The sequence below is a fragment of the Apodemus sylvaticus genome, chromosome 22, assembly GCF_947179515.1.
Source record: "Apodemus sylvaticus chromosome 22, mApoSyl1.1, whole genome shotgun sequence".
Lineage (NCBI taxonomy): Eukaryota > Metazoa > Chordata > Mammalia > Rodentia > Muridae > Apodemus > Apodemus sylvaticus.
The window spans coordinates 26,658,702-26,679,759 of record NC_067493.1 but is presented as its reverse complement, the minus strand read 5'-3'; the positions used below and the strand labels follow the sequence as shown (position 1 = coordinate 26,679,759).

The 21,058-nt window shown below is 51.4% G+C and overlaps 1 protein-coding gene across 2 annotated transcripts in view; it reads right to left on the bottom strand.

The window, feature by feature from the left end:
- Nucleotides 1–21,058, bottom strand: part of Mad1l1 (mitotic arrest deficient 1 like 1) — a 310,585-nt gene that overhangs the window by 56,440 nt on the left and 233,087 nt on the right. For both annotated transcript variants that reach the window (XM_052167792.1, XM_052167793.1), the window contains one exon: nt 561–751. In XM_052167792.1, coding sequence (XP_052023752.1) covers nt 561–751 — 191 coding nt within the window. The remainder of the gene's footprint in view (nt 1–560; nt 752–21,058) is intronic.

Genomic DNA, 21,058 nt, shown 5'->3' with positions numbered 1-21,058 from the left:
CATGCTTCGGTTAAGAGAGATGCCTCTTCAGGAGTCCACGCTGCACATGAGACTCCAGCAGGCACATGTTTCCTGAAGACCCCTGACCCTTCCCAGATGGAAGGGCTTGCCCAGCTACCTACAGCATCAGCTTTGGTACCTTGGCCTGACCACCAAGCAGCTGGCACATACAGCTTGTCCTTGCCCTTCCATGGGCTGTGCCATATATTGACTCCTGGCAGATGTCTGGCAGCAAGATGCCTACCATGCCCCTCACCGCCCTCTGGGCACCTACTACCTATGGACAAGGTCAAAGTGCCATAACTCATAGGGCAGACCTTGGCAGAGACTCAGAGTACAAAGTGACAAAAGCCAAGAAGTGGCCAGAAGTCAGTGCCTGTGAGGAGTGGGGAGAAAAGGGCCAATATGTCCCCTTCTGCCACTGAAGAGCATTCTATGGGGACACGGGGCTGCTCCAGCACATGACTCATTTACCAAGGCCAACACTGATGATCTTTCCATTGAGGAGGAGAGCTGCCTGTGGCTGAATGCCAGCTTGATGCACACACGGTGCTGCCTACCTTGAAGATGAGGCAGTCTGTCTGGTGCTCAGCATATCGGGAGGTGAGGCGGTATTGGCTCTCCGTGGTCACGTCAATCTGGTAGCCGGTCAACGTGTAGCAGACCTTGCGGAACTCCTGGATCTTGGTCTGGAAAACCTCCTTGAGCCGCTGGTTCTTCAGCTCGGCACTTTCCACCTGCTTCCGCAGCTCTGCGGGGAGAAGGGCATGATGTGAGTCCATAGTGCACTGGTGGGACAGGGAAAATGGTCAGGGGGAACATGCAAGGATGAACCACGCTTAACTGCAGTCCCTGCTGCCTGCCAATGCCCGAGGCCGGTGTCCATCTATCTGTGAGCCCTGAGGAATCAGAAGGAAAAGGACAAGAGGCCAGGGAAGCAGTGTGAACCTCTGGTGGCAGCCATAATAAACTCATTATATTAACAACAGTACTTAAAACAAAACAGTGACTGAGAGACAGATGCTGTGACTAGATACACTGCTAGCAGAATGACAGTGCCCAACAGGACGTGACCCTCCATTACTGTTGGAAAGCACTACAGGGGCATGCTTGGGCGGGGAGGGACGACGACTGGTCCCAGCTGGGCAGCAGGTTCTGGAGCCTGCAGGAAAAGGCAGCACCAGCAGTCCAGGTCTGTAGAGAGGGTCAGAATCCCAACCACTCTGAGCTCATGGCCCAGCACTAGGCTGCAGCGTCAGCCCTTCTTCCCTCCCAGGGACTGGCCACCTGCCCTGAACGAGCTAGCACAGCACTCAGAGACAGAGGCGGCGGATGGAAGCTGGCTGGATATTGTAGACTGTTTTATTTATAGGTATAGGATCCACATGCTGGCCACCTGTAACCAAAGGACCCTCCTTGTCCCTCAGCAAGGACTGAGGAGGCTCCAGATAACCTGACCTAGGAGCCCCTCCCCAACTTCCCACATGTCTCTGGGAGTATCATTCAGGGCAGAGTACCACCTCCCCAGTTGCCCGCCATGGTTTACTGGTGCTTAGGGAGAAGCCAGCTGCGCAAAGCCACCAGGAGCACACACAGTTACCATGAATCTCTCACCCAAGGTGCCTGCTGAGTAATTAAGTCCTGATTTACACCCCCGTTAATTACTGAGCCTGGCTCCTCTCTCTCTCTCTCTTTCTCTCTCTCTCTCTCTCTCTCTCTCTCTCTCTCTCTCTCTCTCTCTCTCTCACACACACACACACACACACACACACGGACTGCCTCAAGCTGGGCACTTACTGGAAGTCCTTCCTGGAGCTTTCTCAGGAGGGAAGCCCCGCACACAGGCCTGGGCCCTCAGGCTCAGGCAGTGCTATGCTGTGGAACTCCCCTTTGCTGTGATGAGGAACTGGGGTTAGTTAACACTATCCATGATATGAGCGCACCTTTGAAGAGGGTGGTCCTGGGCTTGTGTGGGGAAAGATATCCCTAAGTCAGAGGAACTGAGTCCAAGAGGCTCCATGGACTAGGTCTACCACAGGTCCTCATGGGCTCACCATCAGAAAGTAGCAGAGAAAGGGTTTGACGTTAGGCCTGAGGCAGGAAGGAGTGCCCTGTGTACCACAGCCCCAGAGGAAGATTAGTGTGTACAGGTGGGATGGTTTTATGGAGATCAGTGGGTCAGAGAGACTGCTTCCTATGACAGCCATGTGGGAACAAAAGCTTTGAGCAACTCAAAGGAAAATGGAGACCAGAGAGGACTGGGCCCCCATTTACTGTGCCACTTCTGTGTCTCCACATCATCTCCCAGAGGAGCATAGCACGTGGCTGTCTTCAGATACAGTCTTGAGGATCGAGCTAGGGAAAGCCCTGGAGACCAGCCTAAGTCAGATGCATAAACTCAAAAACCACATCGCCACCAAGACATGGTTCTAGAGTAACAGCAACTGCTCTGGAAAGGAGACTCTCCAACTGGCCGAGCTGCCCGCGAGTTTCATGGGGAGCTTTCGGGATGCAGCTTTTGAGAGTTGTTACCTATGCTGGGGTGGGCTTTTTGGTGACGCAGTTCCTTTGAGTGGTCAGTGCTTCAGTAAGTAAAGTGCTCATTCAGGCTCCTGTACGTAATGCCAATAAACTCATTAACCTAGACTTAGGCAGACTGTTCTGTTGTTGGTGCTCTATCTAGAATGATTTTTTTTCCCTTAATGTCCTCCCAGGAAAATACATTCACACCTCCAGATGAACATTTCCCCTCCCCCCTTTCTATACAAGGAAACTGAAATTCAGAGGACAACCACTGGACCATGCAGTTGAAGGGCTCCGGCAGGGAGTGTCTCCCTTTGCCAGCCCTCATACTCTCTAATGGATAGCCCATCCTCGGTCCAGTGAGAAAATCACACTCTGAGCAAGGCATGCTGGGACCAGGGGCTGTGAGGAGAAATGGCTTGACAGACCCAGCCTGAAGGCAGGCAGAGGCGCTTCTGTGGGCTGCCGTCTGGCCGCTGGCCCTGTCCTGTGGCTCTTTCATCCATCACCTCACGAGGCCTTGGCAGACACTGTTCTCCACAGTGTGTGTCCCTTCAACAGGACACAGGCCCAGAGCCTTGATTAATCGAGGGATCAGACTATGAAAATGAAAGGTTAATTGGCAGCCCTGACCCCAAGATTCTTCCTGGCATCTCCAAGCCCCTCCTCCCTGAGAGAGAGCCTTCATCAGGAGAGGAAATTCACTGACCACACTTCCCAGGGATGTTTCAGCCATTAGAGACTGTGACAACTGCTCAAAGACCTCAGATGTCCAATAGGCAAGATTAAATCTTGGGACCAAACACAGGCTGACCTTGAGGAAGGAAATAGGCTTTTGTGTAATTCTGATCTTGGAGGCAGGCAGGTGTGGGGCTCAGGCCCACTGAAGGCCCATGGGGAGTAGGGTCTGTGTACTTCCTGGGGATGAATGGAGAGGAGGCACCCTGGCCACACGCCAAGCAATCACAGGCATGGTTGTGACTGTAAAGAGGGAACGCCTACTGCCCTTGGCGGTTGGCAGTGGAAGCCATCTCTTCCGTGACGAGGGTGAGGGCACTGTTGGGAGGGGAGACAGATAAGACAAGCAAGGGGTGATGCCCAGATCCTGGAAACAGCCATTTGATTTGGAGTGCTTCAACTTCCTTGTTATTTCTGTGGCTCAGTGACTTACATAAACAAGAATGAATAATTCACTCAATGGTTTGGATTAAATAAATAAAAGATGGGCTCCACCTTAGAAGTGTCATTACTCGCCTGCCACTAGCTGTCACTCAGTCTCTTTCAAAGTGACCAAGAGCAGAGGTTGCTTTGGGGCTTCTCCCAGGAGGCAAAGGGAGTCTGTGATGACGTACTCTGGCATTGGGGAGACGTCCTTGGCCACTCATGAGTGTGCAGGTAACAACACAGGAGCGAGGGCCAGGGCGGTAGCTGTGCTGAAACCCAGGGAGCTGCAAGTCACCAAGAGGTTCTGAGCTCATTCCGAGACTAGGAGCCAGAGCAGGGCAGCTCTGCTCTGGAGTCCTTCTGCAGACCACAGGGCCACTCCCTGGCCTTGCTCTAGCTCGTGGCAACTGAGATGCCTGATGCTCTGGGTGCCCTCCATCTTATCACAGGCCTTGATACTCTGCCAGGAAGAAGCTGTGGCTGCTGCCATCCTCCAGCTCTAAGCCACGCCCTCAGTATCCCCAGACAAGGCTGCCCATGCCTCCCTTCCTTCCTATGGCTGTCTGCAAGGACAGTCCTGGATGTCCTAGATAAGGGCAGGTGCGTGGCAGATGACAATGGGGGCCAGGGAAAGGATGTAATTGTTCATTAGAACTCAAGCCAGACTTGATGGTGGCAGACTATGATGGGCCAGAGAGGGTTTCCAGAGTGGTCCTGGGCACCTCAGGCCTTGCCTCAAGCCTCTGCTCTCTGTTCCATGTCTGTCTGGAAAGCTCACCCCAGCCTGTTGGTTGGCTCCACGACTACGGAGGCAGCAGGATGGCCCTGAGCTGACACCCTCACCATCTCAGCCCATGCTTGCCCTTTTGGATTCACAGGAGACATCTGCAGAAATTCTGAGGGAAGGACACAGGACAGAAATAGCCTGTGCTTGGCCAGATAAAAGCTAGTGGTGATGCACACTCCTGTCCGAGAGCAGAGATGTCGGGATAATGAGCGTCTACGGGCTCAGATCTCTGGAGTCTAAACTCCTGCCCTCAAGTCTGCAGAATGGCTGACACTAGTGGGGCCAGAGGGGCACATGTGAAGTAGATACAGAGAAGAGGTGTTCAGGGAGAAGATGGCTGCAGCACTCACTGCAGGCACACTACTTGTGCCAATCTGTGGTTAGAAAGTGGGTGCTGGGTGTGTTTTTTATTTAAATAATTACTTTTAAATTTTAAATTATTAATATGTGTATGTGTATCCTAGTATAGGTATGTGGATGAGAGTGCAGGTACCCAGAGACCAGAGGCATCGATTGCCCCTGAAGGTGGAGTGGTTATGAGCTATCTCATGTGGGTGGGTATGAGGAATTGAACTCAGGTCCTCTGGGAGAACAGTGCGTGTTCTTAACCACCGAGCTGCTTCTCTAATCCCTGTGCTGGTTAGTTTTTGTAACTTTACACAAACCTTGGAAGAAGGAACCTCGATTCAAAACTGTCTCCTCCAGGCTGGCCTATGTGCCTGTTCTGATTGCTAAGATATGAAGGTAGGGTTAGCCAACTGTGGCAGTGTCATCAGGGGAAGGTGGGCCTGGGATACATAAGCCAGGAAGTTGAGCAAGCCCAGAGAGTGAAGCCAGAGAGTGAACAAACTAGTGTGAAGCCTCCCTCTCTGCTTCCTCTGATTCTGCCTCTACCTCTCAGTGACAGACTGCAACCTGTAAGCCAATAAACATCTCCTCACCCCCACTCCCTAGTTGCTTTAAGGCAGCATTTTCTCACAGCAGCAGGGATTCAAACCAGACCAGACTCTACCAGTCCTAAACCCTCATGCTCATCTGCCCCAGGCTGCTGTAGCTCTGGGTCACAACAGTGGCAGCCCTTATGACATTTGTCATGCCTCTCTGATGGAGAATCTGGGGTCAGCTCTGCAGGACAAAGAGGAGCCTAATTCTTTTCTCTTTGGGGAGAGAAACATATAACCTCCAAAGAAAACTACTGAGGGGCTGGTGATAAGCTCAGCTCGAGTACTTGTCTGGCATGCATGAGGCCCTGGGTTTGATAAGGATGTGTGTGCTTAAGTACCCAGCTCAGAAGATCACTGACTGAATATGGGTCCCATCAGAGCTGAATGTAGAGGTGTGTGTGTGTGTGTGTGATGTATGTATTTATGTGTAAATATATAAGTATGTGTGTAGGCATGCATATGCATACCCACACACCAGAGTATACCCATACTAGAGAAAGAGCCTCTCTCTGCTGAGAAGCCATGTAGCAAGAAAGTACATGTCTTAGTTGATGTTCTATTGTTTTGAGGAGACACCATGACCAAGGTAACTCATGAATTTAAGTATTTAACTGGAGGCTTGCTTACAGTTTTACAGGGTTTGTCCATGATCATCAAGGTGGGAAGTATGCTCATAGGCAGGCAGGGATGGCACTAGAGTAGAGCTAAGAACTTACATCTGATCGACCAGAGGAAGGCAGAGAAAGAGCCTGGGCCTAGTGTGGGCTTTTGAAACGTCAAAGGCCACCCTAGTGACATACCTCCTCCAACAAGGCTATACCTCCTAATCTTTCCCAAACAGTTCCACTAACTGGAAACCAAAGGTTTAAATATATGAACCTATGAGGGCTGTTCTCTTTCAAACAATCACAGCAAGGGGCTAGGCATGGCAGTACAGGTCTGGGTGTTATGGCAAGGAAACTGAGACAATCCGTTACCACACTGACACTCACATGAAAACAACCTATACTTGAGTGTGAGCGTGCTAGAAGGAAATACAGTCAAGCTATCTAACACTCTGGAAAGGAAACATGCTCACAGATATATAGGCCAGCAGGAAACATGCATGCTACCTTTACTGTGATCACCAGGAATGCCCACGGCTATGTGGCCTTCTTCTCTGCTTCCCGCCTTTGCAGATGGGTTCTCACCTCCTGGCTATAATACTATGGGGTAGGAGAAGAAAGGATGGTGTGGTATAGTGGAGCAGTGACTACCTCAAAGTCCCCAGCATCTCCTGATTAAGAGCTGGAAGTAGCTTTTTGAACATTACTTTGGGGATTCTTGGCAAAGCCATTTTCCCTTCTGAAAAGTGAATAGAATCCAATGGGATTTTCAGACCTTGCAAAAACCACCATGGTACTAGGATATCACACATCATAGCTAGCAAAACTGTGGCCATGGCCCTCAAACCTGAGGCAGAGGTGCTGCTTCCAACAAGCTCAGTCTGAAGGACGAACCCACAGACAGAGACAGTCATGCTCTAGGCTTTCTTGACGCTCTGGCTGTGCGTAGAAGTCTATACCTTGTCTTCCCTTTGAGGGATCCATCGGTTGAGGGCATGGTTGGACTTTCTCTTGTGTCTGATCAGGTGGCAAGACAATACTTGGTCTTTGGTCTCTACAGAGAACACTGACTAACCAGAAGGGACACATTTCAGGCTCACCAAGATAAGGGGACCTTATTTGCTTGGCCAAAGTGTAGGCAGCATGGGAAGCCCCCTTCTCACTTTACAAGGGAAGGGGGTGAAACCTGTCCTGCAATATGATAACAAGGACCCTGCCTGAGCACCTGCTTCCAGGCCTGGGAGACTGGTGGCTAGCCAGAGAAGTCCCTGAGATTTATGTCCCTAGCTGCTGCAGGCACTAGAGGTGCTGGCCCTGTTCAGACCCAAAGCTGATGTGCATCTAAGGACTGAATTATTCATGCCTTGCTAACTTCCAAACCATCCCAGTTTTACATTTTTAAATATTTAATAATTAGCCATCAAATATTTATGCAATTTTATTAGCAGCTGTGGAGGCCAGGCACTGCTGTGGCTGTGACAGGAGTGTCTGTGCCCCGCTCCCTGTGGCTTCTTGGAGAGAATGGCAGGAGATGTCCCAGAGCACTGACCCAGGGCCTGCTGGGCCACTATGGGTTCAACCCTCTGGGACACTACACCGAGGGAAGTAGAGTAGCCAGTGGGTGTGGCTCAGAGCACTGAGACTACTAGCCCACCCAAAATCCAAACTACAACCAACCAAGCCAGTAGAGTGGATGACAGGTGACGTGAAATGCTAGCTAGGACCTCTTTCCCTAAGGAAGTACCCTGGAGAGTAATAGGTAGGGCTACTGGTCTAAGATGAGGGGCTGTGGTTTCCAAAGTGGCTAGGCCACTTCCACCCACTAGTCAGGTCTCCTGCTGCCCTATGGAAATGGGGCTACTTTTAACTCCACCAGTGCCACAGGCCAAGAGATTTGGTCCCTACCACCAGCCTGTGTGCCCCCCCCCCCCCCCGCTGGGCCGGAAATTGCATGGTTTACACCAGCCTCAGTGATGCTTGCTCGCCCTGGAATTATATGCAGATGAGCAGATCGTGTGCACCCGCCTGGCTGCTGGCAGCCGCCCCTGGGTAAGCTCTGAGCGCCTTTCAAACGGGCCATCTCTGTGTGATTAACTGCTCACTCCAGCAAGCAGCTTGTCACCTTGCACAAAAATGATTTGAAAAGACACCGGCAATTACAGCCCACCAGATTACAGGGTGGGAGAGTCCCGGGGTGACAAGCAGGCTCTGATATCATATTCGTTCTTGTAAGACTCCCTCCCCCACCCCAGGGACAGAGTCAGAAAGGCCCTAGAGCACCAGGCTGCACAGTCCCCATGGCAGTAATCTTGGCAGTAGAGAATCAGCAGCCCCTGATTTTGCATGTCCTCCAGGGTAAGGGAGACACGGCCCTGGCTGCTGATGTAGAGACAAACCAGAGGTCCAGAGGATTGACTTCATCCAACCTGGGTCTTCAGGATCATGGCAGCCTGAAGAGACCCCCACAAACCTACTAGGTACAAGGTGATGCTTCTGTAGGCTCTGCCCTGCGGCTTGAGCAGGAACTTCCATCAGCAACCCAGGCCTCAGCTTAGAAAGACCCTGGGACCACTGGCCACCGGGCTGAGGCTACATGGTCCTATGTGGTCCTACATGGTCCTACATGGTCCTACCTGGTCCTACATGGTCCTACATGGTCCTACATGGTCCTACCTGGTCCTACTTGGTCCTACATGATCCTACGTGGTCCTACATGGTCCTACACGTCTCCTGCTACTGACTTCATGGCTTTACCTGTTGATTCATCAGCCCTTCCTCCCCAACATCAACGCTTCCCAGAGTAGGCCTCTGCCCTGTGACACAAGCCTGAGGTTCCTAGCAGAGGACCCTTTAGTGACAAGGACGAGTCATACACGCGTTTGTATCACTACTGGCTCAGGAAGATAAGGGCCAGGAACTGGGGATCAGGCTGCGTGCAGCCCCATCTGGAACTGGACCATGGTTTTGGTGTCAGTGTTGCTTAATCTGGAGTCTCTAGTTGGCTCTGAGCATCACCCAGCAGGCTTCCCTGACCACCCCATCTGGAACACATGAATGATGGAGAGCTCCCACCCAAGACCACCACTACGTGAGTAACTGAAGCTGCTCCAGGCTGTAGCCCTTGTCAACTTGCAGCCTCCGTTCTTGGGCTACTGTAGCCCCAGCACTGACCCAGAGGGCCCCAATTAGATGCCTGACCTCTCCCACCCCCACTGACCTGGACTAGCCCTTCTTAGATCCTGCTTTGATAGAGCTTTGGTAGGAGGTAGGGGTAGGGCAGGATTTCCCTTCTGTGCACTGCATGGAAACCCAGCCTAAGTGCTGGCCAGGCTTCCAGCACTGCTGTGTGCATCAGGTTTACCCTCCCATACCTGGGTAGTGTAGTTCTCCGCCATGCTACAGGAGGCCATGGACGTCTGCCTCCTACAGGGGAATGTGCTTGGTGCTATACTTCCAGAACAAGCGCTAACACCACTGGTGCCCTCCTTCCTGGCCTCCTTTGAGTTTCTGCACCTCTGGTGCTGCCCTGCTTTGAGAGTCCAGTGGACCCTGTCTGGCTGAGGGTCCACTTCCACCATTGCACAAGTCCCTGGGGGACAGAGACTGGCTTCCCCTTGGGCCAAGTCCAGCATCTACAGTGCCTAGGACACACGGCCATTGAAACAGGCTCAGTAGGACTCAATGAACGGATAGGCCCAAACTCTCCTTAGACAGTGCTGGGTGGCCTGGAGCCATCTATGGCCCCACTTGAAGATCTCTAGTATACACAGCTATGGAAGACTGGAAACCAAGACTGGGAAGCCTTGGAAACAGGCCATTAGAAGGTTCAGAGAGGAAGGCTGGGGATGTGGCTTAGCTGGTAGAGCACTTGCCAAGCATGCATGAAGTCCTGGGTTTAATCCTCTCCACAGTATAAACCAGACATGTTAGTGTGCACCTGTAATCAGCACTTGGAAGGTAGAAACAGAAAGTTCAGAAGTTCAAGGCCAGCCTAGATTACATGAGATCCTGTCTCAAAGGAAAAAAAACAAAACAAAACAACAAAACAAAACAAAACCAATCCACCAACTAAATAAAAAAGACTCTCAAAAAATAACAAACAAAAGAAGGAGAAATACTATAGAACAAAGCCTGGCTGGCTGCGGGTGTTCACACCCGCCAGTCCACGGCTGGACAGCACTGCAGGGTGCGAGGTGCATTGCAGACAGTGAGACACTTCACAGGGTATGAGATGCCAGCCAGCACTGCTCCAGGATTATTCTCCACCCACAGCCACTGTTTGGCAGCATGTGAGCCTCTCTGACAGGCCACTGGACCACAAAAGGGCAGCTATCCCAATGGCTGGGGTCCTACCTTGGCTCTCTAAAGGCCACGCTCCCCTTTAGGAACTCTACAATGGGAAACTCTGGCAGAGACAGTGGCAAGAGATGTAAGAAGGGAGAATGGGGGTGGGTCAAAGGCCTGCCACAGTTAGGGAAACACAGAGGGTCAGGCGGGAGCAGCCCCAAGGAATCCACCCCTGGGATGAAAGGGCACCGTAGGCTCCTGCAAGCCTGCCTTGCATGTGGTGACTATCAGCCACAGCACACACAGTCTTGGGAGCATTCATCAGGGCTGTGCTCCCTGCTCCCTGGGCCGATGACCCCTCTCTACTGGTCTCAGCTGGGCAGTCCTAAGAGGTCACAGCTGCATCCAGGCTGCAGTTTGGGGGATGTCACCCCCAGTCCAAGACAGGTAGAAGGTGTGGGGAGACCCAGAGAAAAGCCATTGGCCGTAAGGTCAATGTTGATGATAGAAGACTGACCCACAGCAGTGGCAAGAATGGAGCGCCATCAGCCTGGCTGCTGTGAGTGACTGTCCTCTCAGTAATTACCATGCTGGGAAGTTCAGCTCTGCCCCACTGCAATGGATGGCCCCGCTGGGCCTGTCGACTGTTTACACCCCGCTATGGACCCTGCCACCTGTTACAGGCAACTGTGCCTTAATTGCACTTGAACTCAGGGAGGGGCTAGCACAGCTGTTCTGATCCTACATAACAGATATTTGTGATTCATAACAGTAGTAAAATTAGTTATGAAGGAACAACAAAATAATCTTACGGTTGGGGGAGGTCACCACAGCATGAGGAAATACATTAAAGGGTCACAGCATTAGGAAGGCTGAGAACCACTGGGCTAGAGTACACAGGATGGGGAAAGCAAGGAGAGGGAAGGAGCCATTGATGTGACTAAGGGGGAGCGCTCATGCCTGCTGGGTAAGGCTTTCCTGGCCAGTTCAGGAATAAGCACACATAGCCCTGTAGTAGCCCCTAACAGATTCTCCAAAAGAAAGCCCAATAAACTCACTGGGTTTCTGGAGTGGAGTGTGCATTGGCGGAACTGTGCCTCAGTTGCTCACTGTGTGCCCCTTAGGAGAAGGGGCAGCTGTTGCTTACTCTCTCTGGGAAGGAATTTCAGCAACCCCGGCAGGCAGGGCTCTTGTGCTGCATGCCTCTGGCTGGGCTGAAGTCAAGGCTGTGAGTGCTGGACCAGAGATCACAGAATCCAAACTAGCAACCTGTGGGCTTGTATGCTGCTACTGAGCTAAGGATGAGGCTCAGTCTGTGCCTTGCTTAGACTCACTCCCCCATTCTTGTTTCTAAGAGGCTGGGTAGTGAGGCAGGAAGCTGTTTCTGACAGTATGTCAGAGTTGGGGAGGAACATGGCACTGTGAGGACCTGGTTTCAAATTTCCAGCACCCATGTAAAAAATCAGGTATGGCCAAACACCTATAACCCCAGAGCTGTGAGGTGTGAAGAGAGACAGGAGGAAGGCTGGGGCTTGCTGGGTGCCAGCCTAGCTCCAGGTTCATGAGAGACTCTGCATCGAAAGATTAGGATGGAGCATGATGAAGGAGATTGGAAGCCTCTTCTAGTGTCTATATCCATTACACATACATGTGCATGCGCGCACATACACACAAATGGCTTATTCATGTCCTCTAGGAGAGCCATGGTGTTCAAAGAAAGGGTTCACACACAGAGACAACCAGAGACCAATAGGCATGACCTCATCATATGCATACACATACCCTTGTCCCTGCCTAGCCCAAAACACTTGAAGCAGAGAATTATATCACAAACAAGAGAACACAGCTGCTTCAATACAAACTTCCAGAAGCTTCCTTCTACAGGCGTGCCAGGCAGGTGACCTGCCAAGAGAAGATTGGCGCAGAGACAGTGGTCTGCCATCCGCTGGACAAAACAGAAACTCTGATAGGGCCAGGGTCAGAGGCAGCAAGGACGAGTCACAGTGTTGGAGTCCTGTCTACACAGGACTGAGAGTTGGCAATCCGTTCTGCACACTGGATGTATTATTAATTCCTGACACTGGGTGTACAGAAACCATAATTCCCTGGAAGGCAAGCTCCTCTGTGGGTGGGGGGGCAGTGTTCAGAGCTCATCTTTTATTGACCGAGTCAGTCTTGAGTCAATCTGTCTGCTCTCAGCGAGACAAGAGTTTTAAATCTCCTTTGTCCCCTCCTCCAAGGGATGTCGCGGTGTATTAAAGCTCTGCTAATGCGTGCCATGGCCTCAGACTTGATATGGAACCAATTCTTCAGGCAGCAGATTAAGGCAAAGGCTACAGAAGCAAGTCAGAAGCCAGAGCAGCGCAGAGGTTGGGAAGGATGCTGGGGTGGACGCAGATGCGGGGTGGGGTGGAGACCCTGGGTGCTGAGGAACCAGGCGAAGCAAGAGAAAGGTCATGGTCAGGCCGGGGAGGAGCCCCAGGTAAGCAGAGAGGAGCTGAGACACCTGTCTTTCTGCCACATTCTAGCCTGAAGGAGGGGACAGGGACTGGCTGAGTTCAATGAGTTCAGAAACTTCAAGCTTTCCTTTGGAAGTCAGCACAAGTGGACCTGCTGCTCCCCATGGCCTGGAGTCCAGATGGGGCTAGCAGCTGGACCTATGATGACACGGCTGTTGTAACATGCTGATGACTAAATGCAGCCAGAGCTGCTGGGCCGGAGTCAAGGTTGCCTGGGTTCTATTAGACAGGGCAGGAGTGGTGTTCTGCTGACATGCTGAGTCTCTCTCTCTCTCTCTCTCTCTCTCTCTCTCTCTCTGTATGTATGTACATATATGCAAAATTGTGTGCACGCACATGAGTGTATGTGTATATATAAGCATTGTATGTCTGTGTGTGCACATGTGTACGTGTGTGCGTGCATAAGTGTGTGTGTGTGTGTGTGTGTGTGTGTGTGTGTGTGTGTGTGTGTGTGTGTTGTGCATGTGCCTGTGCCTGTGCCTGTGCCTTCCTGCAGGTCAGGGACAACCCTGGGTGTTGTTCCTCAGTTGTTCACTTTGGTCTGAGTTAGATTCCTAGGGCTCACAAGATAGAAAAAGAGAACTGGCTCATGAAAGCTGTCCCATAACATCCACATGCACTGCCCTCACACACAGACAGATACATAAAATAAATAATAATGTGAGTCATAATGTCAAAAAAATAGTCTCTAACAGCTTGGAGCCATTGAGTAGGGTGGGTGGCTGTTCAGGGAGCCCTAAGGATCTTAAACTCATGGCACTGTGCCTGGACTTTTAAATGTGGGTTGTGAAGCGTGGCCTTGTGCTGCAGGCCAGGCAAGAGCTTTACCAGCTAAACTATCTTCCCAGCCTTCCACTGACCCTTGATCCCACTGTGTCCCTGAAGCCTTTCCAGTTCTCAGCACTTTAGCAAGAACTCCCTGACCGTTTACAGAGACAACACACACTGCACCCCAACTGTCACAATGGACAAGGAGGGCAGGAGCCCCATGCCCCAGGTGTCCTGCTAGGGCTGACAGATCTGTGTGTCATGGCCTCTCCACTCCATCTTGTACCACAGCAGAGGGTCTATTTTGCAGAAAGTGCTGAATTCGGTTGTACTTGGTGGAAGAAATCTCAAGGCAGCATGGCCCTCAGGCTGGCATGCCTATTACTCACTACTGTTAGTCAACTTTGCAGTGTGACTTGGAACAAGGGAGAGAAACAAAGAGCACTGAGATTTGGAAATTTGAAGCTTGGTCAGGAAGCACATGTTACAGTGGGCCAGGAGGTGACAGCCAAGGTCTTGGCATCTTGCAATCAGATGGCCTGTGATGGTCCTCAGGAGATCACAGGAGATCTATGCTCACATGTGGAGGGAGAGGCTAAATGCCCCTCCTCCCCAAGGTCACAGACACGGTAAACAGTTGCTGGGGAAGGAGACTCTTCAGTGGAGCTGCCTGCGAGTTGTTGGACATTCCAGGGACACAGCTTACAGGAGTCATTAGCAGGCTGGGGTGGGCCATGATGCAGCTGTTGTACTCATCCACATGCCTGGGAGTAACTCATCACTCATTATAAATAACCCTGCACCTATATCCCTGGAAGGAACCCCAATGAAGTCACTAGGGCACTGAGCTGGGCTTGGATAGAATGATTCCTTTGGTCTGTCACTGCCACCTGAATTTGGGGTGACTAGAAATAGACTCCCCAGTCACACAACACACCTGTTGACGAAGATGCAAGGAGAGGGTAGCTGACTTAGAAAAGCACATGAAAGGACATGCAATCCCCGGAAGAGACCAAAGGACTCTGCTTCATGTGTGACAAGGGACGGGCTCCAGAACTGGCTGGCCTGTGGAGAGTTGGCCAAAAACACCCACTGAGACAGAGTGATTCTGCACTAGAGGCCACATCGTGAGCTGATCTCCAGAGTCACAGTAATGCAGCCTTTTTTGTTGTTGTTGTTGTTGTAACTCAAGATAGCCTCTATATAACTTGATAGCCAAGGATAATCTAAAAAGTCCGGATTCCCTGCCTCCCCCTCCAGAGGGCTGAGATTGGAGAAGGCAAGTATGCTGGTTAGGTTTTTATCAACTTGATAGAAGTTAGGGTCATCTGAGAAGCAGGAAACATTATGAAGAAAATGCCCATATCAGATGACAAGCCTGTGAGGCATTTTTTCCATTACTAATTGATATGAGAAGGCCTAGGCCACTGTTGGACAGCCATACCTGGGCAGGGAGGCGTGGGTCCTATAAGAAAAGAGTGAGCGAGCTGTGGGGAGAAGGCAAGTAAGCAGCGCCCCTCAGTAGCCTCGCCACAGGTCCTGCCTTGAGCTCCTGGCCTAACTTGCCTGTGACGTGGCTGTGAGAGGGACATGGAAGCTGAACCGACCCTTCCTTCCCAAGCTGCTTTGGTCATGGTGCTTATTGCAGCAATACAAAACAAGCCAACACAGCACGACTTGCAGCCTATTGTGCTAGGGTGACTGAGGATCAAAGAGGACAGATGAAACGGGATTCCATCATCAAACTAACAGGGCAAGGCATGGGGTCTGAAGCCGAGCCCTTCTGTGACAGTCACAGGCAGCCACAGTGCTGGGGTGAGTGAGTGAGTCCCCAGGACAGAGGGCCTGCCATGGAAGGAAGAGCTGATAAATTACACTTCATCAAAATTAAAAACGCTGCTTATCAGACAAAAGCATTAAGAAAATGATTAGAAGACAAACAATCCAATTAAAAACTGGGCACCGATGTGAGAGGCGTCTCAGCGAGGAAGATGCATGAATGGCTAATAAGCTGCAGAAACGAGCTCCGAATCATTAGTCATTAGGGAGATGCGAGCACAGAGGATGCTGTCGTCAAGAAGCCGGGAAAGACAATTGCGGGGAGGATGACGAACACACACAGGGGACCCTCACAAGGGGATGTCAGCAGGCACAACCACTTTGTAAAACAATTAAGTCATTTCTTACAAAGGTGATACATGTATCAGATAACCCAGAAATCCCCTTCTACACCTAAGACATGGGCACTGTCTCCAATGTCCACAGCAGCACGACCCACAGTGGCCCAAAGTGGACACAGTCCAATGTCCACCATCAGTGACACACAGGTTGTCCACATGGTGGAATATTACTCAGTCATAAAAAGGCATATGGATACATGCTATGGCACAGCTGAATCTCCAAAGTATTATGCTTTGTGACAAGCCAGAACAAAGGCCTGTGTAGTGTAAGGTTCCATTTAGACAAATGCTCTGAAAAGACACATTGGCAGAGGAAAGATCAGTGATTGCCTGGGGCTGTGAGTGGGAGTGGACGACTGCAAGGGCATTGGGGACCCATCAGGGTGACGGGGACATTCTATCGCCAGGCTGTCGTGGAGGCAGAATTCCGCTGGAAGCTCACTAAATCACTGAGCTAATTACACCCTTAGACAGCCGAGGATGGAGGGTGCTGCTGCAGAGCATGGTGACACACGGAGGGGAGACAGACAGCGCAGGCTCCTGGGAAAGCTGGGACTTTCCCTCTGTGCTATGTCAACTAAGTTAGACAGACCCCACGGCAGCCCCAAGTCAGATGGACCCCATACCAAACCCCATGGCCTGAACTACAGAGCATGGGCCACAGCCAAGAAGCGCAGATTAGCTCCTAAAATCAGCCCTGCATCAGCCCAGGCAGGCAGGTGTGCAAGCCACCCTCTCTCCAAGACAGGAAACTAAGGGTGGGTGGTAGCTGCCAAGCCAGGCCTGGATGACTTCCCATGGGGACCCCGAGCTGAAGGGCCCTGCCCGCACCTGACTGATGAGCACTGACTGCCAACCTCTTGGCCTGGCCTGGCCTGCAGGTCTGAGGTGGGGAGGTCAGGGCTGCTGTGTACATCCAGGCTGGGGTTCCAGGATGCTCGCTTGTTTGGTGTGCCATGCAGTAAGATGCTCCCACTTCAATTATGGGCTGAATGAGACTGGAGAGAAATCCCTAATTGGGTACTTGGCTTCAACTACCCGGCAAAGTTTACAGACATGCCAGGAAGGAAAGGAAACAAGGCAGCGAGCCGAGCAGCTCAGCGTAGCAGGCTGAGCAGGGAATGCAGCAGTTACTCAGCAGCTTTGCAGACGTGTTTGTGTGTGTGTGTGTGTGTGTGGGGGGGGGGTGCTCAGGGGAGTCACAGCTTTGCCCTCAGTCAAGGGGGCCTTGGGCTAAGTCTAGGGATGTGGCTTAGCAGTGGAGTACTGTGTGAGCCTTGGGTTTGATCCTTGGCATCTCCAAAACAAAGCAACAACACAACAGAACAAGACTGAAGCATAAGGCTCCATCTCCAAGGTGCCTAGGACCCAGAGAAGGGCAGGGGTGAGGTGCAGCAGCGGGAGAGGGAAGAGGGAGGGTACACCATGGGAGCAGGGCTCCGGGTACAAGCTCTGATAGAGGTCTGGGGTCACAGGCAAGGGTCACCCTGGCTCTGGGTGAAGAGCCGGTGGATGAGAAGGCTGGGCGGTGTCCACAGAGTACAAACAAGCTGGGGGAGGGGCTTCTACCAGACTCACAGTCTCAAGGCTCGGTCTGGACTACACGCTGGAGAGACACTGAAGAGCAGACTGTGCGGAGACCACTGCCCAGGGCAGCTCTCTCCTACAAGGCACAGTCCTTGGGGCAGCTGAGGGAGGCCAGGGATTCAGACTCTTGGGAAAGACCCTTCACCTCAGCTCCAAGGCCATGCTCACTAGATAACCAGCTTTCAGCTCCACCTGACTGGGGACAGGAAGCCTGCCTCCTCAGGGTTCTGTGCTGTGCTCCCTGTGGGAGTCCCAGTCCCGAGGCCCATGCAGCTGTGGGCAAGCCCCTTTGACCCCGTTCCTTGGTTCCAGTTCAGGATCTGTTTTTCACACTGGCCCCTGAGTTCTGAGGTTCCGGCTGGACCCAGAGAAGTGGGTAGGGAGGGGACTGATTTGTGAGTGACCCAATGCCTCAGGTATCGGAGTGAGAGGGTCTCTCATAGCCTACTCTGCCAGCAGTTACACCGCATGATAACTAAAAAGAAGAAACTTTGTATGTATAAAGATGTATGTGATATGTGTGACATACAAGTTCATGAAAAAGGTGTTGATATGCACATGTATGATACATGTGAGCACGTGCTTCCATACATGCCATAATATACTCGTGAAGGTCAGAGGACCATTTTCACTGTGCCTGTCCTCGCCTTCCACTCTATCCAAGGGAAGGCCTCTGCTCACCGATGAACACCCAGGCTGGCTGACTTGTGAGCTTCCCAGGGCTTCTGTTTCCAGGTTCGTCTCCTGGAGGGAGCTTAGGGAGACAGTGGCTGGCCATCAACGTGAGCTCTCCCTGTTTCCCTTCACAAGTAGCTGTGGTGACAGCCTGGCTTAGGCCTCAAAGGTTCCTTAGTGAGCTGATAAACAGTTCTATTTTCCCCTGGGCTGTTCTGGCTGATTCCTCCTGTTTGAAGCTGCAGACCCTCTGTCCTGATGGCATCTGTCTGTCGGACGGCCGTCACGGACTTACTGCTCACTCTCACTCCACGTGTACTAACTTCTTACACAAGAGACCCTGGGCCCAGGGCCTTTTGTGCAGCTCTTCTTAATCCATTTATCTTCTTTCAATAATTATGACTTTTTTCTTTTTCCTTTTCTCCCCTTTTATTTGATAAGGATTTTACTCTATAGCTCCAGGTATCCTGTAACTTGGGGCTTTGAGTGCTGGAATTCTATGTGTGAACCACCATGGCTGACCTAGCAATCACTTTTAATAGCAACGATAGCCTTTGCTTTTTCCTTAAGGACATGCTGAGCAGTTAACAGTTGTCCAAGTAGCTAAGCTACAGACAGCCTTGCTCTCTAGTCCTCAATGGCTGTCTTGGGTTCCTCCCCCAGGTTTCCCTGAAGTCCTTGGAGGCTAACCTTGTTCCCTGTGTCCACGTGAACAAGTGCATGTGTGCATTATTAAATATAGCCATGAGCATCCCCAATCGAAAGTGTAGTGGCACTATTTCTGTTTACTCACTCTAAATGCAATTGGTCCCCAGCACAACTCTAACAGAACATGTCGGAAGCCAGATAATATCGCAACCGGAGATATTATTGGGGGGAGGGGGGATGAGCAGATGGAGGCTGGCCACTTTGTGCCCAGACATATGACTCAACAGTGGCTATGCTCAGAGCCTGGCTGGGTGTCCTGGGTGACACTTTGGGGGCTAGAATGTGGTAAGCCCCATGTCCTCCCCTGAAGCAGGACAGGTGATAGCACCGTGCTCACATTCTCTCTTCCTCCTAGTGGTTAGTCCGAGGAAGCACAGGGAGAACACTGTGAAGCATTCCCCAGAAGAGACTACTGAGTGTGCAAATGACCTGTGAGGTGCTCTGCCAGGTGCAGGAGCTGGCACCGTGCTGGAGACGTGGCTCTGCACACATGAAGGGATAAAGAGGAAGCTGTCGGCCTTGGGGCACGGGAGTGGATGCCTGGAGCCAAGGGTGGAGCACGGCTCATACCAGGAGAGAACTGCTCAAAGTCTCGGCTGAGATGGGTATACATACATAGCTGTGCCACATGGAACTATACAGTCCAAACTGCTCCATTACTGCACTAGCCCTAGAAACCGAGAGAGCACATCTCCTGCAAAGGTGTTTCTTCAGCTAATGAGAAGAGAAAGACAGCTTTTGCTCTCATGTCAGAATTGTCACCTGATAACTTCATTTCTTACTGTGTTTGTGTTGGAGCATAACTTTATGGGTTGTTTTAAGAAGAGATATTTTGTTTAGAAAGGTTTAACTTAAGGCTCAACTATTTCATTACTTTTCATTAAGAAGTTTCACCCAGTCCCCAAATACTGGAACTCCACTGGAACTCAGTGCCCTTAGGCACTGTTAGACAGACACTATATTGCTGAGTCATGGGGGATTCTAGGCAAGGACTCTACTACTGAGCCCCAGCCCCAGCCCCTCCCTGGGGGATTCTAGGCAGGTGCTATGCCACTGAGCCACACCCCTAGCCCCTCCCTGGGGGAGTCTAGGAAGGCAACTGACTCTACTAGTCTCTGGGAGCTTAACTCTGTTGCTGTGTATTCCTAACAACAAGGAGACCATGTTTCAATAAAATTTTATTTATGGTACCAAGCTCTGAATTTTATAGTTTCTACAGTGTATCAAGTATTCTGTGGCTTGCTGAAAACTAATACATTTATTTTTAAAATAATGTCAGCTTTTGGGTTTTTTTTCCTTTAAATATGGTCCTCCTGTGTCCTTGCTCCTGCCACATAGATCACATGCATCAATGATATTTTGCTGTTAGACATGGGAAAGGGAAAGGAGGTTGCTGCACTGGGGCTGTACCCAACCAGCATCATTCTATAGACGCTGTGCTTCCAGGGCTTCTAGAGCAGGACAGCTGTGGGGGGACACCTGAGACAAAGCATCTCCTTTCCCATTCACATACTGCTCAGTCTCCCTCACCCCAAGAGAACAGGGACTGTGACTGGTCTGCAGCAAAGCAAAGCTGCCAAACTGACTGGGGCACCCTTGATCCCCCCTGACACTCCAGATGACCAGGGCCACTGGTATGGGGGCATGTGGGTCAAGGCTGGAGCACCAGCAGCCCTGAAGTCACATGGTTCAAGTGTAGCTCAGGCCCACGTGCCAAGTGCCAAGTCAGGCATTAATGCTGCATGCTTTTAATCCCAGCACTAGGAGGCTAAAAGGAAGAGAGTGGAGAATTTACGGTGAGCCTGAGCTACACAGGAAGAGCCTGAGCTAATCTACGCTCCACCATCACTCCCAAGCCCCAAATTAGGCCCTGAAGGTAAAGGAGTCCACAAGCCAGCTCTCTTTCTCTCTCTTCCCCAGAGACAACTCTGGGGCCCGCTGTGCCCAGTCAAGCAGTGATAAATTTGATCACCTCCAATGTGTCACTCTGACAAGACGAGATTGTTTTAATTTTAATGCATGCCTAATTAAACTGCAATTAACCAGCTCGATGGCAGGGGCCAGAGACAGCGGAAGCCATACACACTGAACCTGGGAGCATTGGGAGGCTGGATTTTGGTCCCTACACACACAGTCAGCCTTTTTCAGGAGGATCCTGAAAACCACTGAATTGTCTCCTTCAGCAGCCCAGCTGGACTCTGGGCCACTAGGAGCCAGTGACAGGGAGGTACATCTATTGTAGAGGTCACCTCTGTCCAGCTGCCAATGTGGGTGAAAGGGTGAACCTGCAAACTCAGACCTTCTAGGGCTT